At 37.9% G+C, this 13,293-nt stretch overlaps 1 protein-coding gene and 1 pseudogene across 4 annotated transcripts in view; one reads left to right on the top strand and one right to left on the bottom strand.

Moving 5' to 3' along the window:
- The window catches only part of EIF4ENIF1 (eukaryotic translation initiation factor 4E nuclear import factor 1), a 41,467-nt gene that overhangs the window by 15,812 nt on the left and 12,362 nt on the right, over nucleotides 1–13,293 (bottom strand). For all 4 annotated transcript variants that reach the window (XM_011384273.2, XM_011384269.2, XM_011384270.2 and 1 more), the window contains exons 3-7: nucleotides 12,908–12,981; nucleotides 10,754–10,881; nucleotides 7,436–7,722; nucleotides 6,953–7,154; nucleotides 2,957–3,132 (exon numbers count right to left, since the gene is read on the bottom strand). In XM_011384273.2, coding sequence (XP_011382575.1) covers nucleotides 2,957–3,132; nucleotides 6,953–7,154; nucleotides 7,436–7,722; nucleotides 10,754–10,881; nucleotides 12,908–12,981 — 867 coding nt within the window. The remainder of the gene's footprint in view (nucleotides 1–2,956; nucleotides 3,133–6,952; nucleotides 7,155–7,435; nucleotides 7,723–10,753; nucleotides 10,882–12,907; nucleotides 12,982–13,293) is intronic.
- LOC111733447 lies at nucleotides 9,192–9,310 on the top strand (annotated as a pseudogene).

Below are 13,293 nucleotides of genomic sequence, written 5' to 3'. Positions count from 1 at the left end.
ATCCTTGTCAACCAACAACTGGTCGAGAAGAGGACCCTGTGAACTGTATTTTGGTACGTTTCAGCTGCTCTTTCTAGACTAGATTTTTAATAGCATTTTTATGGTAACCTATATGACTATTAGTCTGGTCCTTTAAACAAAGGTCACTTACACAAGTCATATCCTAAGATTAAAATTATTATTCTGATTATCAGATATTTTTACTCTAACAATTACTAGGTTTTATTAATGCTTTTATTACTTTCCACTTTTATGGACATTTCTATAGTTTTTTATTTGTTTCACTGTAGTTGATTTTTTGGGGGATTTCTAATGAATGTATTTAAGGCTATACATTTTTTTCTAAGCATATTTTTGATCATGTCGCCAAGGGTTTTCTATATCAAGTTCCTGTTCATCATTCTAAATAGTTTAGGATTTCTGTTTTGATTTTTTCATTCAACATAAGCACCTGTTATGTGTCAGGCACTGTAGGAAGAGTTGCATTATACCCAAAATAAACTTACTTTTATTTAACTTAAATTATTTTCATATGTGATCCAAATTTTCAGTTTGTACAGATTTTTGTGGCTGTCAACTATATATTACGATACTGGTAAATATAGCCTACAAATACAGATATAATTCTATTAATACTCAGCATTTGTGGAACTGGCTAAGTGTCACGTACTATTTCAGGCACTTTATATAACATTTGTTAAATGATACTGAAATCCTATATAGCCTTTCTTATTTTTCCCAACTGACTGCTCATTTTCTGAGCATTGTATTAGAATCTAGCTGGTTATATGGCATATCAGAGCTTGTTTTTACTGATCTCAGTTTTGCTTTTAAATGAATGTTATAGTATATACACCTTAATGAGCCATACCTCCATGAAAATCATGGACAGACTTCCTAGCCAATATCTACTGCTCAGCATTAACCAAGTTTTGGTTGAGGGTGAGAGCCAAAAACTAAGAAGGTGCTGAGATCCTATTCTTCAATTTTATGGTTTAGAGGAAGTATAGTTAAGGAGAATTAAGAGCAAAAACTATTAACTGAAATTGCATAAATCAGAATTCAGTTTCTACCACTTAACAGCTGTGACTTTGGACAAGTTATTTAAACCTCTGTGCCTGTTTTCTCATCTATAAAATGGAAACAACAGTAAGCTAACTTATAGGTGTTTTTTGAGGATTAAATGAAATTACTGGGGTGACACTGGTTAATAAAATTATATGTTTCAAGTTTAAATGAATGTATTTAAACAATCAGCACTGTATGTGTTACCTAGTATTAAAAGATTAGCTTTGAATTCTTCCTCTGCCTCGACACACAGGTAAGTTTTTAGATGCTCACATTTAGAGCCAAGTATAGGCCTCTAAATTTTGACCCTTTGTTATGAAAACTTTTTACAATGAAATTTCCATCTGTCTTCAAAGAGAATGCAAAAAAAAAAAAAAAAGTCACTAAACACAGTTGGTTTAAAAAAAAAAAAATACTGTCCCCTCAAAAGCTAAGAATTTGAGAGGACCAGTTTTATATCAAGTAAATTAAGCTCACGACTGACTGTGACCCTTCTCCTCCTAACGAGCCACGGACTATTGTCTAGCTAGTGAGGTATCTGGGTAGGAAACGTATAGTTAAAATTGCTATTACAACTTAAGGAACAAAACCATGCAGTTGCCAGTTGATTTGAAGCTATACTCCTCATGCTCCTGAATAGTGCTATAGAGAAGTACGGTCCTGGACCATGCTGGTCCATACAGAGATAAGTTCAGAGAGTGAGAGTAAACACTTAGAAACTTTTATAGCAATTTGTCATTACTGTGACATTTGTACTTTAAAGTATTGGTCCTCAGTGGATTGGAAATATAACATGGGCCCTCACCAAAGAGAATTTAAGAAGTACTGCCCTAGAAGTCATCTGTGGCCTTGTACCTATCAGTGCTATGCAGGGTCTGTTCACCTTTTCTGGGTGGCTATCTATTGGGGACTGGGGCGGGGGGCAGGCAAATGAGAAGGGAGACAGGCCAATGTTGCCTGCTCTGTTGTGCCCAGTTTTGTCTGCTCATGCACTAATCAAAAAAGGAGCAGGTATAGTTAAGCAATAGAGTCGTTTAAGTCAAATGCCTTGAACTGTCAATTTAAAGGAATGGTCAAACTTACTAGCTGTTTTGGGGGCTGTAAATGGGACATCTGGAATGTACAGATGCTTTTGGTCAAATGATTTTTAAATTCTATTTTATCAGCGTTCTATGCACTCTTTCAGCAACCACAGAAAACCTCATTTCTGTGTATGCAGGCCACGGTTAGATCCCCCTCCCCCCCCAGATATGACGAGGCTATATTAATCCTTAAATGGCTGAGGGGATAGGCACAAGGTCAGGTAGCAAGTAAAAATTTGGGATATCTTACTGTTTCTACTTTAAAAGCTGAGAAAGACTGGACCTCAACAGTTCAACAGCAACACTGATACTATCCCAAGTTCCTCTGCACTAAGGGTTTTCAGAACCACATCACACAGGTACCACCTAACCAGCCACCTTTACCCAAGGAATGCAGATCAGCATGACACCAATCATCAGTTATAAAATCCACCTCCACAGTAAATCTTTACGACAAACATTTAACTACTTAAAAATTAAAGCAGACAATGTTCTTAAATATATGAATTCTTAGTCCAATGCTACCAGCCTGGAAAAAGAGTTAACATGTATAAAATTTTCACTTAAGTTACTTCTACTAAGACTCTCAAAACAAAGCCAACAAAAATTCAAATGAGTTATTAAAATTCAAAACTTCAAAAAAGAGTTTATGCTTAAAAATTAAGAAAAAAAGTCAAAACGAAAACAAAAACAAACCCTAAAGCATCTAGAAAAACAATACTTTAAAAATAGTATCTTAAAGACTCAGGTCAAATTTAGCCATATAGTTGCGTATTCCGTGTGTATAAGTGTGCTGCTACACTCACCGAGGCCAAGCACGGCACCTTATCAAGGTTAAAGAACTCATTAAAATCAAATTCTCCTGGGGACTGCTCAGGCAAGACGGCATCCCTTGGCACTTCCTGATCAGCAGCAGGTTCCTGTGCGAGGATGACCTCCACCTCATCCTCTTCAGCCACTCCACCATTGCACTCGACTAGGCCTGAAAGCAAAACCAAAAACGGTCTGATCAAGCAAGCTGCTCCAGACTTACTCTGTGGCCTCAGCCATCATCACACATGCAGAAGAGCCACAGATGACTTTAAAAGCAGACCTGTGTTGGTACAGTATTTGTAACTGTAAAACAGTTCCCTTCCTGTGAGAGATAGAGGAGGAAAAAAGCCTTAACAAGCCAGAACACAAACATGATGGGAGAAAGATTGCTGTCCCTCCTTCACCCATTCTCCAAGTTTTCTATAGTGGATTCTTTTTCTGATAGGATTTTTTTTTCAATGATGATCTTTGCAAGTCCCTTACTGCTTAAAAATGGAACCAAATTGATTTGACTCTGTCTTCACACAAACATCTGCACCACCATTTTAGAGTTCAGCAATTTAAAGCATTTATGTGAAACCTACCATGAGGGCAATTTTCACTTGCCTACAGTTTGGTTATAGATCAACCTTCAGGGCAAAGCCCAAATGTTACCTCCTATGGGAAGCCTTCCTTGCTTACCTATTTTTATCCTACCCTGCAAAATTGATCACTGCCTTCTCTATAACAGTTGTTCTGAGTACTTATACTGTAGTATAGTAACTGTCTGGTGAGACTAAGCTGAGGGCAGGTAACCTGCTCTAATCAGCTTCGTCTTACTCTGTAGTGCCTGGTACTCAGTAATGTTTGCTTGTTAGGATGAGAAGGTAAGGTATAAGTGAAGCTACCAAGAACTAATGTTTAAAAAGCCAGAGGATGGGCAAAAAGCAAAATCCTTAGCCTATAAAAATATCTTTTTCTTTCTTTTAAATAAGTATACTGAGAGATACTAGGCATTCAACTTTTGAAGAACAGAACTCTCAAATCTCCACGTTGCAAAAGCAGCTATATAAAAGCTGCCTGAAGTTTCAGGATCACAACAGACATTAAGTCCTACAAGAAAAAAAGCATCAAAGTCCCTTCTGGACCCATCCCTTCTCAAAGTCCCCAACAGTTACCACAGTCTTGGTATTAATCAGCCAGGATATTATAGAACAAGGGAGGTTAATCATCTGCGCCATCATTCCAATAACACTTCAGAGAGCAAAGCAGAGGACTACAACAACTGAGAGGTTTAGTGGCTTGCTTACCCAAGGTCTCAATACAAGTAAGTGGTAGCTTCAACCCCAGAATGCCCACCAATGCTCTTCCACACCATGCTGTGTTTGTAAAGCAGCACTGCTCCTCCACAGAGAGAACCCTGAGCCTTCTGAGGGCCTAAGGTAACCAGTGAGATGGATTTTGTGAGCCATGAAGCAATGGTCTCTCCAGTGGTCAGCACATGCTTACTGCCAACCACCAGAGGCAAATGCTAGTCCTTCAAAGACTGACATTTAAACTAAAAAGACTGCTTTGGTAGAGGCATTTTTCTTACTTTACAAAGAAACTAAGCCCTAAAAAAGTAAGCATCCTAATAATCTAATCAATGCCAAGTTTGTGTCCTTTCCACTATAGTAGTGCTTCTCTCTGACCCATCTTGCCCACTAGAACCTGCCTGCCTATTGCAGGACTGACAAGCAACATAAATTTTGCTGCAGTTTTGTTTCCCAACTTAAAGACTGAGTTAGACAAGTCTATACATGGCTCATGCATTTACAAAAAAAAAACTTTAATATTTTTCCTATTCACTTTAATTCTGTGTTGAGACACAGAATGAATGGCTTTTACAAGCCACAAGAGTGTCCCGCATGCAATTTTAAGCAGCTTCTGGCTCTCTATAAAGCAGACTGGGCCCGACAACTGAGAGTGGGTACAAGTAGGGAGGAATATGCACTAGCAGACAAACATAGCTGGCCATTTGCTAGATTCAAAAGTCAGGGACCTAGGAAACACAACTAAGGGCAAGTTTTATCACATTTCAGAATAAGCATATACTTTCATTAGAGAGAACAGAAATTAAAATTTTATTTTCTATTGATGGAGAGTTTTAACCATTTCCTTGTTCTACATAATTTTTTTCTGGTTAGAAGTGTAATACATATTCAAATTGTTTCATTCATCACCATATATAAATGATCTAGCATTGGGCCCTGTATAGAGTAGGTGCTCAATACGTATGTTTTAAAATTATGCAGGCAAGTAAAATGTTTGTCTTGTTCAATGTTATACTCCCAACATGTGCCTGCCAAGAACTGCCACATAAGTTCAGTGGAAAGCTGGAATACAGAAACAAAAATGGACTAAAAGGCACTCATCATCCCTCCCCCTCCTTTCATTCTTATAGCCAAGATGAAACTATGGAGTACCTGTTATTTTAAGTATAGTAGCTAGGACAGCCTAGGGACCTTTTGCAAATAACTGATGGGGTCAGTGAAGCAAGACCCCTGGATTCTACTTGAGGTTCTGCCATGAAACCTGTGTGACAGGGTCTTGGTTGTCGCCTCTGTCTAGGCCTGTCTCTCTCTGCACCTCTAAGGTAGGAGGTGACACCACTGATACATCTCACTCCTTTTGGCTCCTCCACTTGTTGATACAACAATGGCTGAAATTCAGATTCCATCTCAGTGAAGATAAACATGCTTTTCTCATCAGAAGCCTGATCTTTATCATTAGGAGAAGAGACCACACTTGCTGGTGCTGCTTTAGTCCAGTTGAGAATGAGACAAAGGCATATTTCAAAGGCATTTTAATAGCAAAGTCCCCCAAACTACCCATCAATTTCCTGCATCACCCTAGGGAAGGAAATAAGATAATGGTAATGTCTACTGTACTTTAAAGATTTGGGTGGGGGGGGAGACAAAATGATTTTTCTCTTTTCTTTCTCCTACATAAATCCCATTAGCTTATTTCTGTTTAAATGTTTTAGTCTTATAATTTTAAGGTGGCACTGATTAAACACTCATGTATTAAAATAGCTTTCCCCTTTCATTGCCTGATATCTGCCAAAAGGTTTTATCCAACTAAACTTGAAGCCTGGAAGGAACTAGAACTTACTGAATAAGTGTCCACAAGAGGCTGAGCTCTGATGCGTGCATTTGATCTTCAATGTTAAAAGTAACCCTTAAAGTTAGGAAGCAGGCATTGCCTTCACCTTACAAAGAGGCTCACCTGTTAAAAGTTTTATCAGGTTACCCTTTTCCTCAGCAGCAGCCCCAGAACTTAAAACATAGGCTACTGCCCCGAAAATGACTAATGGGACCCCCGATCTGCACCAGGCACCTCTCATACTTTAGCTCTGGCTTCTTCAGTTTGGCAAGGAGGACACCTAATCTTATCTCATAGCTGAAAAAAATTGAGTTTGGGAGATGCCAAGTTACAATCAACTGACCTAGAAAGGTCTAACACCATGAAGATGGACTCTGAAGTATAAAAGCATCTTGCTCAACTTTTCATTACTTACTTCCTCAGTGTCCACTGACAAGTCACTTAAGCCCCTTGTGCCTAATGTCTCATCTGTAAGATGGGCATAAAAGTACCTACCTTACAGAATTGTTAAAGTAGGATTATATAGACAAAATGCTTACCACTTTGACTAGTACATAAAGTGTGTTCAATAAATGAGACCCCTTATTATTTCTACCACATTTCTTATCTCTGGGGAACCCTTTCGTGTACACAGGGCTCGTAACAGGGTAATGTGAGATGTTCCTGTTTAGCACTGGAGGCAGAACAAGTTGAGGAGACAGTATAATATATGCCTAGTAAATTCACACTTAGGAAGCAGTTTTAAAATCAGGCTGCAACATTAAAAACGTGCTACTTCCTAACAACTGCTACCCATTCCTAAATATACAATTATAAGTGCATCTCATATTAGAACAGTGGGCTTCCCTCCCAAACTTTTTGCGAACCTTCCTTCACAGAGGCTGTCCGTCGCCTTGTTCTTTTTCTCCCTTTGTGATCTTCTTCCAATATCTTATCATCAAAGCCAGTCAGCTCAATGGTTTCAGACTGACTTGTGGGTCCAGCTGAGAACCATTCTGGTTCTTCTTCTGTGTAGGAATCATTTCTTCTACGCTCACCAAAGACACGCTTACTATCCCCAAACTCCCTCTGGAAAATACATAATTGAGATTAAAAAAATAAGATTCTAGTTAAGGCATTTCTACTCTAAGCAAGGCCCTGATGAATTAAGTAATGTTCAATAGTACAATGAAAATACTATACCAGAGACTTGAATCCCCTCCCCACCCCCACCCACCCAGCTCTCTATTGCTCTCTATCTGGCTTAAGAATGAGCTGTGTTCATCTGGGATCTCAAAGTAACCTGGTATAAACGAAGTGAATATCGAGTTCCTAAGTACACAAGGTGCCAAAGGATCTAGAAGACAAACCCTGAAACGCTTGTCCTTGTAGTCCCTCTCTCGATCTCTGTCTCTCAAGTCCCGCAGGTCCTTATCACTAAGACGGTGATCCTTCTCAAAGGTCCGAGAAGAGATTATCCTCCCACTGCCAATCCTTCGTCCACCAAGCAGGCGAAGCCCATCGCTGTCTTTCTCCAGTGGGCTTCCTGAGCGCCGAGAGCTAACAGCAGCTGTCACGTGGCAGCCCCCTCCAAAGCTTCGTCTCTGTGGGCTGAGAACAACATCTAAGTCATCTTCTTTCACGCGCTCTCGTGGATCTGGAAAGATGCAAAAAATAGAAAATTACGCAAACCAGCAAGGGTATTTTTTCTTTGTAGGTGGTATGTCCATGATTGGTGGTGGTGGGGTATTGGAAAAGAGTCACCACTAAAAACAGCTACAGAGTAAGACATATATTACATATTTAAATAAGACTGAGCCTTTTGCTTTTTCTCTTTGGAGCAATATACTTCATCATAAATGATTTTCCATGATTAGTCTCCACAATCCCTTGATTTTGACCAAGTCCTTATCTATGTAATTAGTAAATGTTTTGTCAACTAATAAACTATAGTAGGTGTCAGTATTTGAAAAAATAACTACTTAAAAAGTTAAAGTGTCTCTTCCACAAATAGTAATGAACAGTTGGATATCCATATACAAACGAATGAACTTGAACCCACACCTGGTACCATATACAAAAATTATTCAAAATGGATCATAGGTCTAATGTAAAACTTTAAACTATAAAACTTCCAAAAGTTATACCTGAAACTAATATAATATTGTATGTCAACTTTAATTTAAAAGTAAAAAAATTGCTTAAAAAATAAATTAATTTAAAAAAAAAAAACAACAGAAAAAACTTCTGGGAGAAAATAAAGGAGGAAATATTTGTGACACTGGATTAAGCAAAGTTTTCCTAGGCACAACACACCAAGAGCACAATCTCTTTTAAAAAATAATAAAATGGAAAAAGATAAAATGGGCTTGAGCAAAATTTAAGGGGTATATTAAATATACCCCTTTGCTCTTGGAGGGGTATACAGTGTTCTCACCTTAATGTCACTGATAGGTTCTGCAATTTAAGTGAAACAATGTATAATTAAACCAGTTTTACCAAATGCTAACTGATATAAACCAAAGTTAAGTTCCTATGGCATATCATCAATGTTGCAAGGAAACAATGTTGAACGAAATCGAAATATCTGAGAACCTGGTACACTGTTCAGAGAATGCAAAAACAAGCCACGGACTGGGAGAAAATATTTCAAAGCACGTATCTGATAAAGGACCGGTATCTAGTACATATAAAAACTGAAAAAACAATCCAATTAAAAAATGGACAAATGGTTTCAACAGACACTCTGCCAAGGAGGATACATGGATGGCAAATAAGCACATGAAAAAATATTTAACATCATTAGTCATTAGGAAAGCTTAAATTAAACCATGTGATACCACTGCACACTTTTTAGAATGGCTAAAATCAAAATGACTGACCATTTCAAGTGCTGATGAGGATCTGGAGCAAGTAGAACTCTCACACACTGTTGTAAAATGGTATAACTGCTTTGTAAAATAGCCTGGCAGTTTCTCAAAATGTTAATCATACATCTACTATAGGACTCAGCGATTCCACTTTTGGGTATTTACTCAAGAGGCAAGAAAGTATATGTCCATACAGAGACTTGTACATGAATGTTCATAGTTTTGGTTAACAGTCAAAAACTGAAAACAACCCAAATGCTACAGCTATGCCACCCTGAACATGCCCGATCTCGTCTGATCTTGGAAGCTAAGGAGGGTCGGGCCTGGTTAGTACTTGGATGGGAGACCACCTAGGAAGACCAGGTGCTGTAGGTGTAAAAAAAAACAACAAAACCCCAAATGTCCATCAACAATGAACATAATGTGGCAAATTCATAAATGGAATACTACTGGGCAACAAAAAGGACCTATTTAATACACATAACAACGTGAATCTTAAAACAACTATTTTGAGTGAAAGGAGCTACACAAAAAGTGCATGCTGTACAATTCCATTTATATTAGATTCTAGGAAAAGTAAATTAATATATAGCGACGGAAACATGATCAGTGCCTATCTGGGTGCAAATGTGAGGAAAGGACTCATAGGAGTACTAGGGAACTTTTGGGGGTGATGAAAATGCTTATTACTTCGATTGCAGTTGCAGTTACACAGGTGCATACACATATCAAAACATGAAATGGTACACTTTATGTGCAGTCTATTGTATGTCAATTATCTCAATGAAGGTGTAAGGAAAATAAACATGTGACTGCACATGCAAAAATTCTTCCCAGAAAAACCAGAAAACTGAAGATAAGTCCAAATGAGAAAAACCTCTTTTCTCTCACCAGAAACAGTTCCTAAAACATTTTGGCACGTACTTCTCCAGAATTTCCATGCAGTGTCTCAGTTTTTCCCAAAATATAATATGGATAGTTACATATAACTTGGTAAATACATCTCTAACATCTTTATAGTTGAACAATGTCACATTCATACATACTCAACCTATTTCTATTTCTATTACTAGACATTTAGGTTGCGTCTAAGTTTTCATCATTTTAACAAAGGCTGTGGCATATCTTTAATGATTTTGTTAGAATAAATTCTTTGTTCAAGGGACAGTACTGCACTAAGTGTACTGATAAGTTCTGTGTAGAAAGGTCTTATAGCTCAAACTAGAGTCATCCCTATCTTCTTTGCTGAATTCCAAATTTGTTTTATAATGGGTCATCCTCTCATCTCAAAAGGTGTTCTTCTTTTAACAAGTTCCTTGCCTAATTTTTATACTGCCAGGTCCCCATTTCGCTCTGCGGTATCTTTTCTAGTTTAAAGGAATAAAGATATGGAAGACCAAACTTCACTTCATTCTCAAACCATATCTAAACCCTGTATTCAGATAATAATCCATTATGAATTAAGGATGGCCAAACTGATTTATACCTGAGGATTAGTTTCATATGAGACTACGCATAACAAGATTTCTAGCACAGCTTTATGCTCCTTACCACATCTAACTCAGTTATCCATGTCAGTGAAAGACATTGGTACTTTTAATTCAAAAGCACATAGCCTAATACAGTCTACTTGCTACTACTATACAAGAAAGCTATGATTTTACTCTGCTAATCAGGAGAAATCCAGCTGGTAAATCAGTTTCCTGATAAGACACATTTCTCCAAATGCATAAAACTCTTGTAGGTAAGAATGAAGCCGCAGCAAAGAGCATTGTCTCCAAAATTGCTGCCCCCACTTCTCAGTGACTGTGTGCTCACCTACTATCCTGCGCACCAGGGAAGGCCGGTCTGTATCCAACTCTTTCTTCACACTTTCCACTGGTGAGCTCCTCCCTGAAGCTGGGTAAAGAGAGGCATGCCACTTCTCAGGGTCCCAGACACCATCACTACAAGTCAAAGGGTACCAACAATTAGCTCTTGTACCCATGAACTAGATTATGTAGTCTAATTTCTGAACTTCAAATAGTAAGTTATGGAAACCCCTTTCCAATATAAAACTTCGTGGATGTCATCAGAATGGTTATATCTTTTAAAATGGAGAAAAAGAAAAAACTATTAATTCAGTAATACTTTGTTGTTGTTCACAATACACTAGTAGTCACTTGAAAACCAGTGGTCTGTTTACAATGAAACATCTAGACCATAAATCTCGGGGTGCATATAGATTATAGTAACTATGCCTATCCTCCATAAATACTGTTTACTTAGTTTACTAAAGATTACTTACTAGGGGAAAAAAAACAAACCTTAATTCTCTCACTAGAAGTAACTCCTGGAATGCTTGGTGTGTATTTTTTCATAATTTCTATGCAGTCTCACTTTTTCCCATGAGGAGGGCAGACAGCTCTTAAGAACCTAAAATGTGTGGTTTGGGTTTTATTCTGTTTCTCCCTCCCTAACGAGGGGGTGGCAGGTTGTACAGAGTGCAGAGAAGCTTTGGAACCCAGTAATCTTGGACCAAATTGTAGCTCTGTCATCACCAGGGACATCCTGGACAAGTTACTGAGCTATGCCCTTCAGACTTCTTCAGAAAGGACTTCTCCAGCCCCAGATCAGACCAGGCAGCACCACGCGCTAGCACTATGCACTTGTCTTTCACTGCTTGTAATGGTGGTAATGATAAACTCTTATGAGTATTTGACTGTATCCTTCCACAAACCAAAATTCCATGAAGGTAGTACTTGATAGCACTTGACAGTATTTGCCACATGGCAGGTACCAACTGAACATTTCTTGAATAAGTGAGTCAATCTCTCAGTCTCAAACTTCTCATAATAAAGGAGATATCAGCTATGTTCTAGTATGGCTGTGAGGATTGCTTAGAGTTTAAGAACCCAACAAATTTTAATTCTGAGAGAAGAGAAACAGCAGAATGAGCAGCTCTTTCCTCTCTCTTATTTTCATTATTATTACCAGACACGATGTCTCTACTTCAGAATAAAAGTGAATGTGTGTGTCCAAAATATTTTATGTGGAAAAAAAAAAAATTGTAATAAGAAAATTCAACTTGAGGAATAAAAAAAGCTTTACAGGTTTAATGGAGGAAAAAAAAAGATTATCTGAGACTTAACAAAAAACTCTAACCAACTGGAATAGCCATTATTCAAGTATCATTTTCATCAGAGGAAAGTGGTGAGGAGTCCAGATTTAGCAACCTCCTGAACAGTCTACATACAAAAGAGTATATCCATTCAACCAAGACATTAAAAATAATAGATGCTTTATGTTAAATGTGGGCCAATATGAACTATCTACCTCGATATTTAAGAAGTGACCTAAGTCTTAAGGTGACCACAAGAAGTGCAATGTAAGGTATTGTTAGATATTTACATACCATTTTTAGCTAGAGTCTTCTCAAACAAAAGCCTTCTACCTCTTCTGAAGGAGCCCAATATGCAAGAGGGCTAATCTGAATGACTCTTTTGTTTTGGGGAGTTGGATGGCGGGGTATAGATAAAAGGCTCAGAATCCTCCTGATGAGCCTACCCTTGGCAGACCCTTGAAGAAGACCCCTGAAAGCACAGTGCGAAAACCACTAGTAGAGAGAAAAGACCTTAGTGAGGACTCTTGTGTTCAAGTCTTATTTCTGCTTTCTGACTATGTGTGTCTGACCAAATCCTTTTCTAGTTTTAGCTTCTTCACCAGTTAGTAGAAAGGGAATTGGTTTAGTTGTCCTTAAGAGTCCCTTACAGCTCAAATTTTTGAATCAATGGTTTAAAGCTAAGTAATAATGAAACTGATGAAGACAATGCAGTGAGATGCTATTCATGTTCATATATTTATGCTGAAGCCCAATGTTAGTATCTTTGAAATCTCCCCACTCGTAATTCTACCAAAAAGCTCCAAAACAACACACTTAATTTACTAGTTCGATGTAATATGAAGCTAAATAGAAGTAATCCACCACCATACCTGTCGTATTTTTCAGAGAGGCACGAAGGCCTTTGTTTGGAATGAGGGCGTTCTTTTATATCCAAGAGCTCTTCCTAGAAAGAGAAATCAAATGGTGATTTTGAACAACGTTTTACACACTTTCAACTTATTTGTTTTCAGTAATTGTCTACCTTAAAAGCGCTTCACACAGTTTGTATTTACTTATAACCTGACTTGCTCTAGAAAGGACTGGAGTCAGTCAAGGTTCTCACAAGAAGCTCAAGCAGAACTGGCTAATAACAGTGATCGATTTCTTGATAAGACACATTTTTCTCATAAATTGCTGTCCAATAAAATATTCCAAAATACTGCTCATCAGGGCATGGAAGCTTCAGGCTCACATTAAAACTTCCATTTAATGTTAC

This window comes from Pteropus vampyrus, unplaced genomic scaffold (assembly GCF_000151845.1).
Source record: "Pteropus vampyrus isolate Shadow unplaced genomic scaffold, Pvam_2.0 Scaffold568, whole genome shotgun sequence".
NCBI lineage: Eukaryota > Metazoa > Chordata > Mammalia > Chiroptera > Pteropodidae > Pteropus > Pteropus vampyrus.
This window is presented reverse-complemented; position numbering and strand designations above follow the sequence as displayed.